General features: G+C 27.4%; 1 protein-coding gene across 3 annotated transcripts in view; it reads left to right on the plus strand.

The window, feature by feature from the left end:
• LOC129960394 (protein prickle-like) overlaps positions 1-24,211 on the plus strand; it is a 236,712-nt gene that overhangs the window by 156,638 nt on the left and 55,863 nt on the right. Inside the window, exon 1 of one of the 3 annotated variants that reach the window (XM_056075269.1) lies at positions 19,964-20,506. The exons of the other annotated variants lie outside the window; for them this stretch is intronic. Coding sequence (XP_055931244.1) covers positions 20,343-20,506 — 164 coding nt within the window. The 5' untranslated portion in view covers positions 19,964-20,342. Of the gene's footprint in view, positions 1-19,963; positions 20,507-24,211 lie in introns of those variants that run through there. 3 annotated transcript variants of the gene reach the window in all.

A 24,211-nucleotide genomic window follows, 5' to 3' on the forward strand; every position in this document is an offset into this window, starting at 1 on the left:
TTTTGTCTCTGACTGATTCGTTAATGCATTTCAATATCAAATTGAGATGGCCTTTGATTAAATAATAAGATTGACAGGCATTTGAATAAAACCGAAGTCACGGCTACGTATTTTATTTCTTCCTGTTTATTAATTATTTTTTAAGTTAGCAAGTAGTTGCTGGGGTTTCACGTCGAATCCAATTGCCATGAAGTGTCATTCACTAAAATGGGAAAAGGGCTGGACAGTAGACATAATTTCCTTAAATTTTATAAATTAGCAAAAAGAAGGAACAAAACGGGGAACTACAATGTTTATGGTTACTTTATTTCTGTTAATCAAAACCGTGCCCAATTCGCTTTTTACTCTGAAATCCACTCTAAATTCATGAAATCTTGGATAACGAGTAAAGAATAACGAGTAAAATTGAGATTTCGTCTGGTTGACGAGGGCGATCATTTTTTGACATATAACTGAGAAATTATATGTCAAATTATTCCGGTTAATATATCAATTACATTGTTTCTTCTTTTTCCCGATTTCTTTGTAAAAATACATAAATTTCATTAAGTGCATTTTTGGATTAGCAGATCTTCGGGTATCGAAGATCTATGCTTCAATAGCATGACTTGACTCGGTAATCTAACAGCTGCTTGTTATGGCCGAATATTTCTATGTTCATGAAAAGTCTTACGATAGGTTGTTTAATATGTTCGTTTAATGGCACCGGAATCAAATTTTTTCATGTTACAGGAAATATATATCTGATGCGATAGAACGCATGAAATGAATGTTGAAATTTGATTTTCCGAGTATGAAAGATTTCATTCCGAGGACAAAGGAGAGAATCGAATGCGTTGAATTTTACCTTAAACAGCGGTAGATGTTTCGACAAATGAAATTAAAATATATACTTTCTGCCTTGTTTTTTTTTTTTTTTTTTTTTTTGTTAGAAGTTTGACACGTGTTTTTTTTTTTTTTTTTTTTTTTTTTTTTGGTTTTTAAAACAGCATTTACTGTTTCTTATCTTTATTATTATTTCCTATTATATTTATTTATTATTTCCTATATTATATTTTCCTATATTTTATGATTATTTCTCTGTTTTACTGTTTGCCAAAATATATCCTAATCATTGAGTGAGTGACTGCATTGCCATTACCATAACTTTGCAGTTCCATTAGAAAGTCTCTGTAAATTTACCGACAAGCCGTGATTAGCAAAATGTGAAGTTCCTTCCAGATTCATATTACTATTAATGAATAGGAATTCTTTTATAATCTTACTCCTCCCTTTTTTAGGGGGAAGGGGGGATCTACCCTTTTTAGAGCTGTTGGCAGATATCATTCCAGCTGCTATAATAACTATTATGTTTAAATTGCTTTTATATTAAACGAGCTAAAAGAAATTTTACCTCTCTCGCTTTTAAAATGTTTATTATAATTGTGTAATTCTGTCTACGTAGTATATATTGTATGTATCAACATATTATATACGATTATGTTTTATTTTTCTGTCCTTTGTTTGTAAATAATTTCTAGTTTACAACTTTTATGTAAGATAGATATTGATTTATTTGATTTGGTGGGGTGATTTGTTCCTCAATGTTACCATTTTCCCCTGTCATTTCTTCGTGTTATATTTTTATATCATTATTAAATCTAGTGATTAATACATAAGTGCATAAATCTAGTATTTATTTTTGACCAAATTTCTAAGAGTTTAAACTTGTATTTTGAATTTTTAACTGATTTTTTTTATTTCATTTCTTCTTTGGTTCTTTTAAAATTGCTTGCTTAATTCATTGTATATCGTGTTAGAGATAAAGTATAGACAAATACGCAGTTAGACAGATGTTAAAAGACATGAAAGAGAGATATTCAATGATAAAAAAAATTATTCATTATGGCAAAACTTTTCTGAAAATCTTGAATCTTATGTATACATTATGAATTAAAAACTCGTGGTTCCTTTTATTGCTTTTATCTTTAATTATGTGTTGCGATCTTTTACATATTTTCCTCTTTAAAGAAATATATATTATCATACCTGATGGTTGTCAAAAGTGTCCAAGGCACATTCGACATTACATTACCGATAGCACACTCATTAGCGGAACTTATTCTTCATAAATCGAAAAGCTTGCTTTAATTTATGTTCCCTTTCTTAACAAATCTACAATCATTACGAATCATTAAACGGAAGAAAGCTAGCTTGTGTTCTGGAGGAAAATTCGAAATGGCTTCTGATTGACTTCGTTAACATGAGATTTGTATGGATGGCATCGTTAAATTGAGGTGTCAATTACTCCAGTGTTCATGGAATTTTGAAAACCTTGCAGCTGTTCTTTTCTGTCAAAAGTAAGCTTTGACCTCACAGCATTTCTTTTAGGATTAAAAGAGTACAAACTCCTTTTCAATTTATTTATTCATTTAATCGTACATAGATACTAAGCTGGAACGTCGTGGTTGTCCCTTTTATAATCTGGTCAAGAAATTCTTCCTCAGCTCAAATCTTTCTAATAAAAGTGCTTCAAGAGAATAAGTTTTCTTTTTTCCTATGTTTAAATAAAATAATAGATGAAACTATTACTTTTTTGACAAATATTTATTTTTAATTTGTAAAGAATAGTTTATTATTCTTTGAAAAAAATTTAATTAATTTTTACGGAACTTAATGAGGAGAGAGAGATTACGGAACGATTAACTTCTTTTTAAAGCAGCTATTATTTTTGTTTTAAGTAAGTTTAAATAAAAAAAAAAATAATAAAAAAAAAGATTCATTGATTTCGAAAAGTTCAAAAACCATCTGTTTAAAGGACAGTAAAATATTTTTACTGAAACTCTTATATTCCTGGAAAGTGTCTTTCCTTTAGTCTATTTGTTCACCAGCCATAATAATTGTTTATTCAAGAAATTTAAATATTATTTAAAAGTGATTGTTGTTGAGAATATTGAGCATTTTTAATTTAATTTTCTTTTTTATAAACTTTAAAGTTTAAAACTATGATTTCTCTGCTTAATACGTTCTCAATCAAAATACTGTCATTGCTGACAGATGGACGCTTAAAATTTTATCAGGGAAAAATGTAAAAAAGTTGGAACACAAGAAAAAATCTACCAAAACATTTTGTAATTATTTTTATTACTAAGATTTTAATAATGTTTTTCTTCGTTTATGTTGGCCCTTTGAACGAACCTTTATGTTTAAATTTGTATCTGATATAGTTCAATTTTTTTAACGTTGAAATATGTTAATTGGCAGAGACTTTCCTCTTAATTATTTATTATATCACATTTTATGTATTGTTTATTTATAAAATTTTATTTCATTTTAATCGTTTGGTAATTATTGAGGATACCAATACAGAAAAATAACAATGATAAGTTAAATTTGTTCATCCCATAACTTCATAATCAGAAAATAAGATTTTCAATTTTTCTAAATTCATTCGATGAAATTATTACTTGTAAGGATGTATCTGCTATAGGTGAATAGTGGTTAACTTTAGTTATTTAATTAATTTATAATAGTTATTACTTAAGGAGTCGTTTTTTCATTTCACTTCTCAAATAGACCCAAAATGTCATGCAACATTTCATCCATGAATATTTAATGATATTAAAATTATATACATAAATTTTATTTCCAGATCTAATAAAAAAAGTACATTTTATTTTGAAATATTTTTTTTTAAAAGCCATAGCTGAAATCCTTTAAGTTTCTATTTGAAAGAAAGTATCCATCAATGGCTTTTTACGAGATAGCAAACGTATTAGTAGCTTTACTTCTTCCTGAATTTCTTTGGAACTTATGATTTCGGGTTGGTCTATTGTCATGACTCATAGACTATAACTCGCTAGATAATCATCAGTGTAAAGAGAACTATCTTTAAGGTAATAAAAATGACGAAAATCTCTTCTGTGACCTCCTTTCAACGAATTTCATAGGGAGTTATAGCTTTCCGAGCATATTCGTCAGCTGTCTTATCCAAGCTGTCATGATGAAAATCTAAATGCGAGTGCAGCTTTTATAAATCTTGATTCAAATTTTCTTCAGGACAGGGAAATGATAAGAACTTAGTTCATTTACCTTTCTTGATTTTTTTTTCTTTCTTTTATTTAAAATGAAAAAGAAATAGCGAATGTGTTCATTATTATTTTTTTTTTTTTCGCGTGTAAATTATCTACTTTTTTTTTTCTCTGTAAATTGTTGTTTCGCGTTATTATAACTCTTTTTCCATATCGTAAAGGAGAAAAAAAAATACTGTTTTATTTTTAAAAAATGTTAGACATCCTTTTTAATTCTTTGTTTTGTAGTATGAATCAAAATTTGCTACGTGCACTTTCTTGTAGATTTCCTACGTAAGGATTGATTCTTTTAGAGTTTCTCTTCGTTTCTTTCTTTTTCTAATTCTAAATTCTTCATGGAACATTTTTAAACATATCGAACTAGATTGGTACTCTCTTTCTTTTGAAACTGCATGTTTTAAACCCTTCTTTTGTAATCTGAATATACAAAAATAAATCATTTCAGGATACTTCAAATTTTAGCTATTGTTTTTGGAATGACAACTTGTTGAGTTTCTTTGATTTGTGTCTTTACCCTATCATTAATTATAATTACGAAGAACAACTAGTTTCTTCGCAAATTCTTTTTCAAACGTGAAATTCTAATTTCAGACGATATAATTTCTCTTCATCACTATTACCCACATCATATTTAATAAATCAAATACTAGGCATAATTACCTTGCTTGAAATGCTTTTATCTACAAAATGAATTGGTATTCGTGTATTTATTATTATTATTATTATTGAATGTCACTATGCTTTTAAAATCATTACGATTATCGGCTCAATGGAATTAAGCAAATAATTATAAGGTAAGCTTGAAATCTAGTCACTAAAACTACAGTTAAATGTTAGTTGTGTTGACAGTGTATTCTAATTACTTAATAAAATATTTTTAAAAAATCTGAATGGACTCAAAACAATGCGGAAGTGGTAGTTACATTTTGAAGCATCTTTGTAGCCTATTCAAAGCGTTTGAAAGTTAAAATAAAATCTGTATAATATGAAAAAAAGAAAAAAAGGCTGCATAATTCTGATACGCAGTGAAGGGGAGAGAATCAAATTGCATTGCAGGCACTCTTTTTTAAATTTGTAACTGCAAGTGAGACAATCGTGCAACAAGATGTATCATATAAAATTATTCATTAATTTGTTATTAAGTTGCATTTCCGGGAGTAGTAATTAAATAGTTTGAAATTCATTATTGTTCGAAAGAAAGGCGAAAACAATGTAGATTTTAATCTGCCTTGTTATTTATTATGTATATTAAAATTTCTTCTGTCAGTAAAGGTGATTTGCTGACAGATGGAATTACTTATACTACATTTTTGTTGTTGCTGTAGTGTGAGAAAAAAGTTTTGTACCTGTCTAAAAATATGATAAAACTTCTACATTCTTATATTCTCAACGTTTTAACAATTCAAAAGAATTGAGATTTAATCATAATTTCAGATTCATAACTTCCTCAATAATATTTAACCTTTTGTGTCAAAATGGTGGTTGTATTCACATGGGAAAAATTTTTCATGCCTTTTTGATTGACAGCAGAATTGGCGAACAACTGAAATGTATGTAAATTGATTAACTTGTGTGGATAAATCGCCTCCCTTTTCGGTGACATCAACTGTCATTCTTCTGTCTTGATTCTGAGTCGTTATAATAACATTTATGCAAAGTTGGTTGAGCATTTTTATTAATCAATCACTTGATTCTGAGCTTTAAAAATGTTTACAGATGCAACTTATTTTTACGAATCATTGTGCGTGTGTGTGCGTATAAGAAGTAGGTGAATAATAGCTTGAAATAAAATAATTGTTGATACAGAAGCATTTCAGTTAATTTAAAAAGAACTGATTTCTTCTAGTCAGTCAGTTACAAGTCTATTTGGGCATAATACTTATTCAAATTGTGCAGAAAAATAAGAATAGTTTAATATTTATTTACCGTGTATATAGCTTTTTTTTTTTTCTTCAATACTTTCAAAACATTTTTTGAATATTTTTAAATGGCAATTATTTGATGGTTGTATGGAAGCTCCTAGACTCGGCGGCCTTTTATCTTCCGTTTAGCTGAAATAATGTTCGGAGTAGAAAATGGATTACAAACGAAGTGACTTATAGGAGGAGGGGGGGGGGGATAGAAAAATTGTCTTCTTGTCTAAACGCAGATGATTTCGGAAAGGAGGGGGAAATCATTTGTTGTCTAAGTTAGCTAATGAGTGATATTTTGGGAAGTGTTTCCTAAATATGAAACTTTCGAGTATTTTTTATTTATTAATAAATAAACAAAATAACAGATTATTCGTTAAGCTGAAGTTTTCAAAAAAATTACTCCTGATATCCTTTTATTATGAATATTTCTCAAACTCATGATAGATACTTTTAAATTTTCGGAATAGTTTTCCAAATACTGAAAATTAAATAGCCCTACAATAATTAAGTGTTTTTTTTTTTCTTTTGTAAAAGTTTATTTTAAAAAAAATAACGAATTAGTCTCAAAAATATGTGCTGTTTGTAAAATGTATGAAGAAGAAATAATGAATCATTAAACAATTGTTTAAGAAATGAATTGAAAAATAACATTTTTTTTTTTAATTTAAAAGGAAATTGAATTTTTTAGCTTTTTGAAGGATGAACTCGTATAAAAAATTCGCAAAATGTGACAAAAAAATGTTTTATAAGGAAACAGGGGCGGATTTAGTACGTTGAAGGCATGTTCATAATTGCTCTAACGTTTTATATTTCATTTTTGTTTTAATTATTTAGTTGATTAATTTAATTAATCTTTGTTGATAATAATTTATTTTAAAATTAGTGAATTAATTTATGAAATTTATTCTGTAATTCGTATTTATAAGTATTAATGTTAAGTATTACCGAAATAACTTATTCATTTTAGAAAAGAAAGTCTTTTTCCTATCAAAATTGCTTTGATTCTTATTGTCGAATTAATAAATTTTATATTTAATGAGTTATTAAGATGAAAATGAAAATTTATTTGTTTCTAAATATTTAAATCTACAATGTTAAAAATAAGAATTGCGGGGTTTAAATCTTCAAACCTGGTGATCTTTTGATGATGCCGTATCCTTGATTATCTTTTTCTTTTTTTCGCTGCTCTTCTTATAGGACCATAATCTATTTTATTTTCTCCTTTTTTTTAAAACTGTTTTTAAATTTTATTTTATTTAAAATAAATGATATGAATGAAGGGAAAGAGCCAGATGAAGCATTGAAAAAATAAACTTTAAAAAAAGTGCGGAGAGTAAAAATCAGATCACTAAATAATTTCAAAAGCAGAGAAGTTCAGAAAATTTAATTGTACTTAACCACAATCAGAAGCCGAAATGCCATACTGACTGTCAATTGCAATTCAATGTCATTGCACTTACAGTGTCCTACCGGTCCCGAATGGGTTATTTAATATAACAATGATTAAAAAGATAATTAAAAGACAGATATTATAAATTTATAGTGTCTTTTAAGCCAAAAATGCTATGAAAAGAAATGAATTTTCAGTAGAATTAAGTACATCAACTGTAGATTTCCAGCGTTTGTTGCACGATTTTTCTTTTTTTGCTAGAATCAGCGTTGCTGTCATTGAGGAGATTGTGTTTTTCTTCAAAGGTGTCATAATCATTCAATTTGGAAACTCCCATTTTCAATAATATAGAATCGCTTCAATAAGGCAGAATAGTACCACAATACTTTCTTAAATTAGAGAAAAGTTAGAAATGCAAGTTTCCGATAGCAGCTAAGTATTTAAATGAAAATTCTTTAAATACAAATTGTTTCTTCTTAATTGAATTCTGATGGATTTTCATAACAATTTGTAACTAAAGCGGAAAGTGGCTTTTTTATTCTGAGACGTATCAAGAATCATTAACAAAATAATATAAAACAACCACACTTAAATAAGCTCTCTCGTCTTTACTTAAAAGGACATAATATAGGAATTAAATTATAGGAAGAAAAATTAGAGATAAATTCTTGTACTTAAAAGTAAGAAGAAGAATATTTTGGTATTTTGATGTCTTCTAATATGTATTTTTGTTTTTGTAATATTTTACACCCATTTTATTTTATCACCAATTCAAGAGTATAAATTTTATGTTATTTAATAAGCATCTATCATTATCGTTAGGTCTGGTTTTTAACGGGACGAATCGCTATAGTCTGTATTTTCTGTACGCGGTTCAAGGTCACATTTCCAACTTCGTTATTGGTTGTCTGGTACTAGTAACGCGGTAGAAAATGTGACATTGAACCGCGTACAGAAAATACACAGACTATATAGCTCTGTTGAAATCAAATGTATCCATCCATGGAAGATAAAAGCATTGCAGAAATTATTACAATGATATCATGATAACAACTGGATGCTGAACTCCTGAAGTGATTGGAAAATAATCATTTTGCTCAGCATTGTCCATCAATCCCCTCGAAGAAACCATACCAGAACCGTAATAGTTAGAGATTTCGGTACATGAAGGTGGTGAGTGTATGTTACCCAACAGCGATCAGTGTAAGTTACATCCTAATCGTTCTAGCTTAGAGGTTAAAATCGAATATGGGAATAGGCATATTCGTATTTACATATTAAGCAAAAAAAGTGTATCACGATATGTTGGGGGAGATCGTACGCGCCTAGCCTTTAATCCGCGCTGTTGTTAAAATTGATCCAAAAAAAAAGATATCTTATTATCTTGTCTTTGTTTAGTTTTCTGATTCAGAGTTTCACTTTAAAGGATTCAAAAGCAAAGAAATTCGAATGACGACGGAGCAGTAAATTTTAGAAACTGATACAAATTTAAAAAATAGAGAAAACAGAACAATACTATTCATGGAAATCCATTACACTGCACCCCTTTGATAATTTCTATTCATCGGTAGTAAAAGGGAGGGGGAGATTTAAAAAGTTTGTTTGCTGATTCAGAAAGGATTGTAATTTCAATGAAAGGTATTAGAAGTTTACGACTCGTAACATTCTGTTGCGTTATCTTTCAAAGAAAATGGAAATCATAAAATTTCATTTCATTCTTTCAAATAAAAGAAGAAGAAAAAGAAAGAAAGAAAAAAGATACTTTTTAAGAAAAGGCATGTTTGATTTTTTTGAAAAGGCATGAAACATGTTTGATATGTTTGATTTCTTTTAAGCACATTCTTTATCTCTTTGTATCTTAACACTAGCTTTACGTCTCAGCTTTCCATTCGCTGAAATTTTAAAAATAAAAAGTAGCGGAAGAAAACATCACGTTTTATGTTTTGATTTGAAAACAAATTCTCTTCAAGTTCAAACTGTGGACATTAAATTTAACTGTCTTTTATCGTTGTTCAAAAAGAATAAAAGATGCTTGATATCTTTAATGTAACTTATTTTTAAAAAACTTTAATCGAATTATGTTTGCTTTAGAGAAATAAAAATTAATACGCATATAATTCAATTAAAACTGCACTATTGTTTTATATAAACATTGTGTGGATAGCATTTTAAAATAAATTATAAATTGAACAGTTTTGTTTTCAGATGTTCATCTGTTTTAAAAGTATTAATAAATGGTAGTTATGGTAACTAGCAAAAGAACTAATAAACTACTACAATAAAAAAAAATAAACTAATTTCCTCTCCCACAAAAGACTCATATTTAAAGTAAAATGGTGTGAATACAATTACGCAAGTTCATGAGAATTATTTTATTTATAGACCTGAAGGCATAACGAGAGATAGGATTTTAATGGAACCGGTCTTCTCCATCAGTTTCTTTGATTTTTAATTTCCGCACTTTTATTTGTTGTATCACGGTACCAATTCTTGTTTATGGTTAAAGTAAAGACAGTTATATCCGACATGAAATGAACAATACTGATGTTTTTTGAGATTTAAAATGCCAGCGGAAAAATTTTTTATAATGTTTTTATGTTTTTCTTCCTTTAGCTTTAAATAACGTTGATAAAGTAATTTAACATTTAATGGCCGCTTAATAACTTTGAAATTATCTTTAGTGCTTTAATTTAATGGCTTATTCCATGTATAGCAAACGCATGATTTTAAGTTATTTACTATTACTTTTTATAATCATCCTTCATGAATTGGTTTACATGGTTAAAAAACGTCCGAACATTATTGAATCGTTTTGTTCCGTTTTATTATTATTTCCTTTGTCGTTGTTATAAATTTGGTTTATTATTTGGATTATTCTTCTATTTGGTAAAGTTTAAAGTTTGTTTACTTCTTCATTAATTTCACTTTTCTCGTAATTTTGCTCATTAACTTTCTCTTATTTCTCCTTAGTCAAAATTTTGTGATTTCCCCCCCCCCCGAAATTCCTTCATTTCCATATTAAACAAGAGGTAATAACCTTAGCACTTATCTAATGCTTTCCCTTTTTTATTACATAAGAATTTTATTAATTTTGATAAAACATTCGTTTCTTAACTCCGTGTATTATATACTTAATATATTGTAATTAAGTATGGAAAATTGAGAAATGGACTATCTTATTAAAGCTAACTTTAGTCTGGAATATTAAAGATGTTCGTATTTAATCAACCGTGGCTGAAAACTGACTTATAGAAGAGTTTAAATTATGTCTTATGTATGTTTTTTGTTGTTGTTGTTGAGTTTATCTTTTATATGATATATTTTTTAAACATCTTTTTTAGCTTGGATGATTTAGGATAGGAAACGTAATAGAAAAATGTGAGTGAATTGTTCATAGTTTCTTCGAATAGCTTTGATGGAATGTAATCCATAAACTGTGACTCAAAAATTGGGAAAATTTCATTGATAACCATTGTAATCAGTATCTTCAAGTGAAATTTTCTTTCAATAAATGAAGGTCTGATGTGATAAACGTTTTTCTATATTTTTATAATTGTTATTGTAATAATTTTGTTCACTCGAAGCTTTATGTCTGTTTATGAAAAAAGTATTCGTTCCTTATACTAATTTGACGTCGGTACGTAATAAAGGTTACCTCAGAATCATAAGCAATTTTGAGTGCGAGCATGACAATTCCAAGGAAGGAAAAAAAAATGATCATACATTATTGGCCCTGTGAATTGAGATCGCATCTGTTGAAATGTCGACAAATTGCGTCCATTCTTGTACACCTCCCTAGCGACCCTACTAAATCTTTAAAAACCGAAAGCAATTGCTTGCTGACCTTTTCCCGTCGGCGCCGCAGTTCTTTAAAAGCCTTCCTGTAGGCTCCCATTGTGTGGAAAATATATAATCTTCGAATGAAAGCTGTCCAAAGGGGCCTCTAATTGCGGCTAGCAATTACTGCCAAGTTTTTTATTTGCTGGAAGCCTTGCGAACTCTTTTATGTCATAGATGCCAAATCAGACCCAAAAAAAACCACTCTAGGTGAAAGCTTAAGAAAAAGCATGTTTCATTTTACTTTAATTCTATTGCTTCGTATTCCAAATGTTTTTAGATTGTTTTTATGTAGTTAAATGGTATTTGGCATGTTAAGTGACATGGCTGCAAAATGATGGTTTCTTTGTATTGGTGAATTCATGTCTATGTTAATTTGGCAAAATTCTTTCAGCTATTTTGTTCATCAATATTTTTTTTAATAAAATCAGCACTCGATTGCTTAACTGCGAATTGCACCTCCCCCATTTCCTCCTCTTCCTTTTCCTTTGTATGTGATAATTCTATCTTCCTTGATTAAAAACTCAAATTATCCGTTTCTCTGCTTGGAATCTTAAGGACATTTTTTAAGACATTCAAAACGCATTTTATTCAAACTTTTGTATTAATATGAAACATTCAAAACATATTGTTCTGGTTACTGTATACACACAAAAAGGTTATTTGCAAATTTAAAAGGATCTCAAAGAATTTTCTTATATTGTTTCTTTATGATTTTATCTTTGTTAAAAATGTCATGTGCTTCTAGAACTCCCCCCCCCTTATAATAAAAAAATCACAATGTTTAACTGATGGTTTAAATATTTTTTTTATTAAATCTTTATAGATTGAATTCGTAATCGGCGAATTCATTTCTAATCTCCGAAATTGAATTACGATTATAAGTGTTGACTAATTCTGGCATCTCAGATTTTAAGCATTCGTAGTCTATAATTATTCATTGAATATAATTAGAACGTTCCTGTGAAAGGTTTTTATCTCTTGTTGTTATGCAAACGCGTTAAATTCTATTTATTCTAAACGTCGGATCATTTTCCAGCTTATAATCAGGTTATAGCTGACTGAGACTTCACAAATTAACTGGCGCCTGCGTTGTCGCCTTCCTATTGACACTTAAAGCACGTTCTGTAATGATAATTAAAGCTATCATCACAAGAGGGTTTTTTTTTTTTTTTTTAAATCTTAAAGCTTTTGGAGTCCACTACCTGAAAACATGACTATGAGAAAAATACCTAGTTTACAATGCAAAAGTGAGTATATCTTTATGCTTAAATTATCTATTACATTGTTCCAAAAATATTCAATTCAGATATTCAAAAATATCCAAAATTATACAATGTATATCTTTATTTTTGGTACAACAGTATTTTTATCTTTCAGCTAACTATCAATATCTTATTAATTTAAAAACATAATGCCATTTTTATTTTGATATGAATAAAATTGTGGCTGTACATTTATGTATAGGTATTAATACGTTCATCATCTCTTCCTAAATAATTCGATAGAATCCCATCACACTTTTCAAAGTGTAAAAGTCAATTAAATATTCAGTTAATTATAGAAAGTGATAAAAATTTTGTTGTTTTTCTCCAGTAACTTCAAAGCAGATATCCAATAAAGTTGAGGTTTTTTTTTTTTTTTTTCACTGACTTCAAATTCAAAATTTTATCTTTTTAATGATATCAGTTTCATTTCCATGTGATTTTACTTTCAAATTTTATTAATTACTAGCAATACCCGCACAGCGTAACCCGTGACATAACATCCAAGAGGAAATCTTAGCTTTAAACTTAAGGCTAGCCTCTACCAGATATGACATGGGCACGTAACGCTACATCAAACAAACATAAAAATATATTTAGAAATCATCAAAAATAACTACAAAACAATTTTTTATAGCACACATGCAGAAAAATTTAGACTTTTAAAAAGATAAAAAAATGATATTTTCATAGACAAAACAAATCACTAAAATACAATAGAGAAGCTGTTTTAAAATTTAAAAAAATACAAATAAGTCATTGTACCCACTGTTCCATGCTTGTTTATCAATTCTGTATAATATGATATGAAAGAGAAAAAAATTCAGCTTGCTTCATAATATTTCTTTGTAAACTATATTGGCTGCCTATTTTTGAGTATAATGAATTTTGAATCGCTGTTTAAAAACAGACGTAGACAAAGAATCGCATATGCATACCACAGCTCTTGCTATTTGCGCATGTGCAGTTTGAGGTTTTCGCACATGCGCAGGTAATTGCAAAGCACATATACTGCTGTTTTGCACATGTGCGAATCGTAGTAGGAAAATAATTAAAATCGCAATTACAAAACTCCTCTTTTTATTTTGATACTACTTCAATGTACTAAAACCTTCCTCAATAAATGTCCTACAAAATGGTATAAATATCTCCAATATCAGTTAAGTAATTCCTGAGTTTTTCTCTTTCAAATATACAGACGCTTTTAGGAGACTTCATTTTATATTACGTATAGATTCACAATTTAATAAATAACTGAACAGATGCAGACGATTTTGCAATAATGAAATTGATAGATGTTCCGTTATTTTGCAACGCTGTTACTTTAAATAACTCTACATTTATTTTTGTAAACTTTTTTTCCAATGGTTTCAAAATAATTCTAAAGCTTATTTATTAAATATAAATTTCCAGATGTTAGAAAGATTTTATGTACCATTTTATTTTATATAAAATATGCTTTTGTATTAAAGATAAGTTATTTAAAAAGTATTTATGCATATTTTGGGTTTCTATCCAGTGCTAATATTAAATAGATTTTCTTTTCCTAATATGATGCATAATTAAAATCTTACGCACAAATATTGAAATCTAAGCAAAATTTTAATGATTTTTTTGACAATTAATTAAATATTAAGTTTTAAATTTTTAAAAAAGTATGAAAATTTGATTCCTAAATTTATGTTGGCTATTTCTACTCATTAGATATACTTACTCAATCCTGAAATTATTTTTTTCATGCAAATTCATTCTACATAATTTTTACATACTTTGCATTTAAAAGTTCTACATAATTTCTAATTGTTCAAATTGCCTATTTATTAAGCATAATTTACAAAATTAATATTACTGATAATAAATTCCATCTTTTCCTTAAAGAATTCGAACATCGGATCTACGAAAACGATTCTTATTATTGAATTTCAAATATTATAAGTTTAAAGCATTAAAGAATATTGAAAAAATATCTTTTAGTAATAATTTTAATATTAATGATGTTTTTATTAAATGAATTATGTAAGATAATTTGCTCATCCATGATTTTTGATAATTCAATTGGATGTATGTGATATTCAAGTTCGGATAATTTTTTACCTTTACATGTGGAATAAATTGAACACTATATGATTTCTTAGAACTAGATAAACAAGAATGATTTGATTTTCTTCGATTACATTCTCATATTAGGAAAACCCATATCGTTATGAACTCTTCTTTTTCTTACTTTTATAATTTAATTTATTTTTTAATAGAAAGTTTCAACCATTGGTTAACACTTAACATTTTTAAAAGTTTAAACTCTAGCGATTAAATTCTGTAATTTCATATACAACTTTTTATGTTTTATCATTTTTATTATTATTTATTATAAATATTTCGTAAAATAATAATGTTTGTTGTAAAACAAATAATGCTGTTTTAGATTTGGAAAGTTGGTTGGTTTAGTTTTTTTCCTTCTGGCAATGAATTGATGTCAGTAGATTGTGAATAAGAACATGCTTTCCCACTCACTTAATTGTGTATGATTGATTTTGCGTTGGATGCATTCAAGGGCTTATTTGTAACTTGTAAATCTGTCTAATTTTTTCATTCCGTGTTCACAACACAATACACATGAAAGTAAGGCTTTATCAACAACCGTTTTCACGCTAAAAGATATCAATCTCCGGAAAGGCGTGGGAATGCTAGTCTCTAGCTTTGATTTAAAGCGCCAGTGTTGATGATTTTTTTCATCATCCTTTCCGATCATGTCGGACATTGGCAAGTCCAATCAAAGGTGTGTCTATTCCTTTGTGGCGCATAACGAGCTATAAGCAGTGTTTGTTCCTTCGATTGTGTATTAAGAAATGGTGAAGGGCAAAAATAAAAAAGGAGCCGAGAGCCCTGAGGGATGAGACAGAAACCGGTCCTTCCGCCATCCATCAGGACCTCTAATGAGGGGGTACGACACTGGACCCAGCCCAAGAATCTCCTCTATCTTTCTCTTTTCAGGAGCTCATCTTCCCCCTCTTTTTTACCTGCTTCTTTTCCCGCCCCTTGGCATCCATTAAGAAAGGAGGGGTCAGCGCGAGAGTATTTACTCGCCAATGAGAACTTCTGGAGCCGAGGTGAATCTCGAAGGGTTTATGTTTACAATTCAATAAATGGAAAATGGTGGTTTCTTTCCTACGGGTTGTTTTCTGGTATGTCAGTCTCGGAATCAGTTGTATTTTATTTATAATTTTCAGTCTCCAAATGGCAATAAAAAAATGAGAGAATAATAAAAAAAATAATTCCTGCATTAAAAAGAAAGAAGAAATATAAGCATTTTGTTCAATTCTAAATATCAATGAAACCTTCCAAACAAAATGTACTGAGTGTTTAGAGAGAGAGAGAGAGAAATGAAACAGAAAAAGAAAGAAAGAAAGCGTGCGCAAGAATACCGCACCGTAGCAGATCTAAATTTGTTTAGATCTGCTTAAAAATTCCAGAAAATATTATAAAATATCAAAAATTGATTACTTTTTTAATGTTCACAGTTCTTTTCTTCAAAAATTTGTTTAAATGTCAAATGTACCATGTAGTTTAATTTTTATTTCAAATTTAGCAAGAATAGAGAATTTGAGAATGCAATAAGAATCCCTTAATTGATTGAGAAGTTCAAATCACTGGAATTCAAATGTTCAGATTCAACATTCAATTGATTTGGAGTATAAAAAAATATATATAAAAACCTTACTCAATTGTGTAGTTGAGACATGCAGATTAAAGATGGTTGAAAATTTTCATTTTCCATTAAGTCTTTTACACCTGAATATTGAAAAAAAAAAAAAAAAAAAAAAAACTATTGCTTCGTTTATAACGAATGACTTTTATATAATTTTTATATCGATTTCAACCTAAAGATTTGACAATTCATTGAATATCTCAGGACAATTGCATTCACTTTCTCATTCTTTCAGCGCAGTAATTTCAGCATTATGAAACTAATGGCGAAAATGGTTGGAGTGAATTATAATTCCTGCTTACAGTGATAAATTCCATTATCGGGTCTAAAACAGTACATTATAAAAATATAAATTGCAGTTTATTTTTTGTTTTAATTTTCAGTTCTTCCAATTTGCCAAAAATAAAATTATATTCTCCTTTTATTGTTATGGTTTAGGATATATTCTGTCAGACAACAGAAAATGTTTTAGCACCCGCTTTCTTTAAATTAAAAAAAAAAATTAATTAAATTGTTTTCCTCCCTTCTTTTGTACTGAAAAGTTCTTCAAAATATTTAAATGTTTGGAGAAAATTAGTTGCCATTTTGTATTTTTTTTTTCAAAATACCGGCTGTTAGAAGTGATTATTTAATATTCGCTATCAACTTTTTTTCTGTTGAATGATAGGCCTTGTTTATAGTGTAACATACTGGTTTAAATAAAAATAAATAATTGCTCTTTGTATGCAAGGCACTCATCTATGAATTCGATTAACTTTTTATACACAGTTGAATTCAATTTGATCCACCTTGCTAAACGTACTTGTGGGAAACTTGGACAAAGCGTCCTATATCTCCGAAAGATTATTTCCTTTGGTAAATGGCAAATATATATTATACTTTCATCGTGAATTCAAGTTCAATATCAAAATGAACTTCAAGATTCTATCTTAAAATATAAACATTGTAATGTGTATTTTTGACGACAAAATCTATAAAATTTTTTCCCTTCTTCAGGTAAGGAAATATCTGCAGAATCACTGCGAATTTTCAAATTTACTGTATTATTACTGTCATTTTATTAAAAGAGTGTTATCTTTCATCTCTTGTTTTTTATTTACAATATTCGATCTTGGAAAATACGAGGAACATTAAATAGCTGTCTTTTTAGGACTGTAAATATTTTATTTTTTCGAAGATATACATAAATTGTGCATTCCATATCTCACAGTTTCCGTAATAATAATCACAAAAAATTTGCGATTATTTCTTTTTATTACACTAGCTGATTTTTCTTATGAACTCGAAATGAAATTTTCATGTTTTCTTATCAATGGAAAATTAAAAATATAATTGATTTCTAAAAACTTGTATTTAGACATTTCTTATACTTCAATATTTAAGAGCAAAATTTGAAACATAGCATTCCAAATATTTATTTGCATAAGTGCTATCATATATTTAATCAGCACATATATATGTAATTTTTAGTATCAAAAAAAATTCTTTTATGTGAGATATTGCAATGCGCAAATTCTTTTTTTATTATTATTATCTAAGACTTTATTTTAATTAAAAGAAAACATCTGATATATTAAATTTTTCTATAGTTTCTTGGAAATTTCTGAGTGTACAAATGTTTTTTAAGGATACTTGAAAGCTCATTTTCCTCATAATTTATTAGAAATTTTTAAAGAGTGAGACTAAATTTAATAAAACATTGGGAATTTCAATTTAATTATGTGTTTATAACTTGGAATATGAAGGCAGTCGTTCGCAACTTTGAATTTTATCTTCAACAACCACCTAAAACAAATGTGCAATTTTTGAATCAATTATTAAGTAATAACAAATTTAAGAATAGTTTTCAAGTTTTAAGAAACATTTTTAAATATCAATAGGCAAAATAAATCTTTTTCTTTTCTTATGTTAGGACTCTTTTAAATTCAGTTTACTCAACAAATTTAACAAAATAAAGCGCTGCCATTTTGTTTGCTTTCGTAGTAAAAACGTTGTTTTTATTTTTATAAGAAATTGACTATATAATTCATAGTCACAAAATCTTCATTCCCTGTACTTCATTGTGTTTGAGAACAAAATTTAAAGAAAATCTATCTAGTAATTTCGATTTCTGTTGGAGAAAAAAAAAATTAGTATTTCACTTTTATTTTATAGAAGTCAATGTAATAAATATAATACTTTAAAAAATACTGTTGAAAATCAAAGAGAAATAAAATACATATATTTTTTTTAATTTATTTCTGTTGGTTGTGGACAACTATACAAAAAGAAAAGCTATTACTTGTATTAATTAATATGTCACTTTGAAGCATACCTTGTATTCGTGAATAATAATAACAATAAAAAATGAAATAAAGTTCATTTTGAAATATATTCGTTCTGATCTGCTTCATTTATGCATTTCCTAAATGTTGTTTTATTTTTCTTCATTTGCGTACATACATTTAATTAATGCTTTCATATTAAATTATTAATATGTGTTGAACTTCATTTTTTGCCTAGCATAGTATTCTGTGATTAAAATCTTTTCTAAAACATCTTAAAACCAAATATGCTAAAATGCCTCTTCTCAAAATGTCACATAAAGCTGGAGTATTTTATTTATTTTCCTTTAAAGTCTTTTAATAAGATTATAACGTCCATTACAGGTAGAAAAAAAAATGTTGCTCTCGAAAATATTCCTTTTCCACATTCTGTATGTCATTCCTTAGAGTTTCTTTTCTTTTAACTTGTGAAATTTTCACTACAGCAAGTTGATACTTTATCATATCTCTAAATTTATCAAAAGCATTTTCCTATAAAACCTAACTTTTTTTCTTCTTCTTGATAATATAACAAAGGATCCACGTTTGTATTAAATGATATAAATACTTGATTTAAAGAGAATTTTTTTTTTCGAATTTTGATTAATCAAATAGTATTCGATCAATATTGATTTAAGCCACCATACTCCATTCAAAGTTGTTTGCAAACCAACAACTATAAAAATAATATTAAGATCAAATTAACTATTTTTTCTTCTCTTATAATAAAACAGTTGTCTCTTAAGTATGCAAAATACTTAGTTTAGAAAATATAAATTTCTTTTTTTCTATATGTGCCATTATAAAAGTAGCTCGTTAAAAAAATTTCTTTATGCACATTTATTGTGTTTTTTGCCAATATTGCAAACAACTGTTTAATCTATACATTTTTAACTCGAATTAGATTAAATTTTAGTTATTTGCGCATGTTTGAAAAATTGTAATAATACTTTAAAATTTAGAATATCTGTAAAAGGTGACAGTTTGCAATATATCTAATAAAGCTCATATTAAATGTAAAAAAAAAAAAAAAAAAAATGTAAATACGGTTCTAGAAACTTCTTCAATTTTTTTTCTTTATTAAGTAATTTTTACAAAAATTCACGAAACTTCTCATTTAGCTTTAACTGTGAAACTTTCGAGTCGCTCAACTGACTCTAAAGCATTATTCTTTATTTTTTAACGTTTAAATAAGTACTCATTAACTACAATTTTGCATTTTATTTTTAAATAAACATCAAAATCAAACTCTTACGTAAACTTATTACTTCATAAATATTATTATTTCTTCGTCGAATTTAGTAAGCAGCCCACGATGGTTAGTCAACTTGTAGGCACTTTCTTGCACGGGTTAAAATTGTTGGCGGAACTATAGTGTTCTCTCTCTCAGGGCTTGGCGATTTGGCGCAGAAGTCGTAAAGCCAGAAAAAGGCCTCTTTTAAATAGTGCATGGCGGAAAAACTTCTTGGTCGTCTTGTATTCATTGCGGGACTTCGGATAGGATGGAGTACACCAATTATCGGCCGCATGTTTTCTCTTTTTCATCTTTCAAGTTGTTAAACGCCATGAAACAAGTTTTCTTTTTCCGTTTAAAAAACAGTTTGCTCGCGTGAAATTATTTTTGTATGCTGTTTCTCTCTTTAAAATGTAATTAGAATATCTTAATTGAAAGCCTGAGGATTATAGAATAAGCAAGGATTTCATGTGATGATGGATATTGCAAAATGTCACCATTCAAAAAGAAATTGAATTTCAATGTTTGTGTGCGAATATTTATTTTTGTGAAAAATGCGGTGTTGCTACAGAAGGATGATAAACACTTGTAAGATTTGTAGTGTGCTTTCTTACCAATTATTAAATGAGTAATACGGGGATTAAAGCCAGCTCAGTGCTTGTGTGTCGACAATGGTGGAAGGTGTGTTGGGTTTATGGGGATCAGTATAAGCTGTACCGCCAATTATATGGTAAGAAACGAACCACTACAACAACTGCAACAACTGTATCTGTTCAACATGATGAATGGTAAGTTTTTGAAAAATGTCAGACTTTCTCTACATTAAATTTTTGCCAAATGTAATGTTTTTACATTTTTATTTTTATTTATTATAAAATTCGTACGTTCAGATGATATAAATAACATGAAATACATCACAATATTAGTTAAACTTCGAAAAAACACAAATATAAAAATATAGCCAACCTTATTATTATGTTATATACTGTCATACGATCCAGTAGGAAAACTCATTATGTTTTTATATTTTACGAATTTTTTTATTATTTTTAATATCAAATTCTATGAACCCATTGTTCCTTACCAAACACATTCTATTATGCATAGTTGTATTGTGGTATATTGTTTACTATAATGTAGTCTTTAAAATGTTTCTTTTTGCTCAATATATCTTTCCGCTTATACCCATCCAACTTATGGGGAAACTTAGAGGTTCCGAATTCGGGGATATACTGGAAAAGGAAGAAAAACAAAGAAATTTTTATTTTTTTATCTGAAATTTGTATTATTAAGTACTTATCAATTTTAATCATAGAATTTATCACCTTATACATTATTTTACAATTTTCTTTTTGAAAAAGAAAAAAGAAAAAAAATTGTAGCATTTTTTTTTTTTTTTTTTTACTTTTTTTTTTTTTTTTTTCTTTGCTATATTTTTTCTAAAAATATAGTAATAGTACTGTTTCTAAAAATATAGTAAATTCTATGATTCTTAGAAAAATGTTTCAATTTTCTTTGATTTTCTTGATAGCTTTAATTATATATCTTGAATTAATATAGATTTTTTATTTTTTAAACATTTGTGATAGCTTACTGAATAGTTGTACTGGAAAAATAAAACTATCTGTTTCTTGCACGTATTTTCAAATTTGTATTACTTAGCAATATAAATGAATAATACATGTAAAAAATAAAGTTGTTAATACTTTTTTGAAAACTTCATTGCCGAAGATACTTGGTATATATTATAAATATCAAAAAACTTTTTAAAAAATGATTAAAAATGATTAGTTAAATTATTACTATTATTATTATTATTTAAAAATTTTTATACCTTAATTGCTAGTTGTTAATTTTTTCTGTTTAATTTTATCTTTATTTATTTCCTTTACATTATTTTCTTTTTCTATTGTTTTCATCTGCAGCAAAATTCAATGCATTCACTGCATTTAGTTATTTTAAAAACCGAATTACATTTATATTTTTTAAAATTAATAAACACTGGAATCATTTGAAAAATTATCGTCTGATTCTGAATGTTCATGGATGAGTCATTGGTGTTTCGCACTCTGTTGTTGATTCCAAAAACAACATAGCCATGCTATTTTTATTCTTTTTAAGGTGCTCTCTTAATAATTATATCCATCACAGTTCATGGTAGTTTAAAAGATAGACCCGCCCATCTTTTTTATTCATTAATTATCTTTTCCTTTCCGCGTAATTTATTAAATCTTGAAATTTCTTTTTTGTTGCATCTTCCATACTTTGTGTGGCTGCTTATAATTGACCGTGGGGAAATTTCATGTGTTGTAAGTGAATGACCGGAATTCTATAATGTCTTTGGCCTCATTTACCTTATTTTTATGCAGATACATTACTGTGGTGTTTATTTTTTATATACGTTGTTTAAATCAAGACTGAAATTTCGTCAAGCAAGTGTATTCTTCTAAATAAGTGAAAGACAATCACATTTTTTTATGTTATGTTTAATGTTAGTTAAAGAATTTGATATTTTTTAAATGTCTTTTGGTATTAATTATGATGTGCTGAAGAAAATTCATATGAATTCAATAGCTTTCACTGTTACTTTTCAGAAAAAGATAATACAAACATTTTTTAATTGAACTTGATATTAAACCTTAAAATTTAGTCTTACTATTCTGTCTAAAAAAATGTTTATGTTCCTGAGTAATTATCAATATTAGGCATAATTTCTGAGACTCTACAATATTATAAGATTCTTCATTAAAATTCTAACGATGAGAATATAATTTGAACATAGTTCTTTGTAATTTTTTTTAATTCTATCATCATCCTTTTATAATATGATAATGCATTACTTTAATTTAATAAGAATTAAGAAATTTATCAAGCAATTTATTTGATCCTGGAAGATCGCTTTTGTATTTAGAATTTTTATGTTGTGAATCCTAAATGTAATGTTATAATGCGGCGGCTTAGTTTTAAAATCGTGGGGATTTTTATTAAATTGTTGTTGCTGGGTTTTTTCGGGTTGGGGATTCTCCGACTCAACGTCAAAAAGAAAAATAAATAAATGCAAAACACAATCACATTCATTAATAGATTTATTCCAAAACTTTTTTAGTATTATTTATTCAATTTTATTTTGTAAATAATTTGTAATAAACATAGCTAAAATTTAATTGGAATAAATCTAATCTTAAATCGAAGCATGACTTCCTAGCTTCTTTACAAAGGTCTTTACAAAAATATATCAATTTATTACTGTAATGATTTTAAAAAGAAATATTCATAATATTGGAAAAGTATTTTTTTCTTTTCTTTTTTCTATTTCTAAATAATTTTTTAATGTTTATTTCACTCTCTTATAAAATATCATTATTCTCTTAAATTTAATAATGTGCTTTCTAAATGCCTTCTAGTGTTCATCTTATGAACAAAAAATTAGGTCTTTCCTTCATAAATCTACTATATGGCTGAAAAGCAAAACTTTATTTGTATTTTCTTTTAATTTTTCTGGTACAGTATTATATCTTATTTATCTATTTGTAATTTGATGTTATTCAAAACATTGATCTCTCATTTCGAATAAATTGTATCTTTTGATGTAAAATTCATTCTTATACAAATATGTCTGCGCAGATGGATTTAATAATGTATTTCAAATGCTAAGTAAATTATTTCACGTAAATATTTCATCTCCTGTCAAATTATTTAAATTTTTATCTTTGTATTTCGGAACATTTTTGATTTTCTTCTCAATGAAATAAATACATTTTTACCAAAAAACATTCCTTTATAATTTATGAAAAAAAATTATAAAAAATTATCTTCCTGTTCGAAGTTTTGAACTGTAATATAATTTTGAATCGAATTTTAAATGCCAATTACAGATTCTCTTATTAAAATATTTCTTGTGTTACACATTTCATTTTAACTGTAGGGATGAATTTACTTATTATTGGAACTTAATTTTCTCTCTTTCCCTTGAGATACGCTACTGAATTTCATGAGCATTTAATTTTTTTAAACTTGGATCTCTTTGTAACACAAGTTTCCTAAAATATCATAATATGTGCGATTTATTAAAAAGTTTATTTCTCTTGATTTCTCGAAAAGTCAAAGGTTTGCTGTTTGTGACTCTATTTTACTTTGATTAATTATGAATTAAACGCGAGAATATTTTATTTATTTACTAGCCGCCTTTGTAACCAATTGATTAGGTGGGGTTAAAGGTTACTGAAAATTTCAATTGTTTTCTCAGCAAAATATTTTTAAACTTCAAATGTTGATAGGCATATAACTTATATTATTTCAAAAGTCTTACACAGTTCTATTCATTGTGCTTTGTATTTTTCTGATTTTCTATCTACATCTTTATACATTCGATTATATCACTGGAAAAAGCAGCAGCATTTTAAACTGGAGGCAATTTAAAATGATTATACCATTGCATAATTCTGAACTTTAAACTTTAAGTACAACGAAATATCAATAAATATATTAAAAGC

Source organism: Argiope bruennichi, chromosome 1 (genome assembly GCF_947563725.1).
Source record: "Argiope bruennichi chromosome 1, qqArgBrue1.1, whole genome shotgun sequence".
In the NCBI taxonomy this organism is placed as follows: domain Eukaryota; kingdom Metazoa; phylum Arthropoda; class Arachnida; order Araneae; family Araneidae; genus Argiope; species Argiope bruennichi.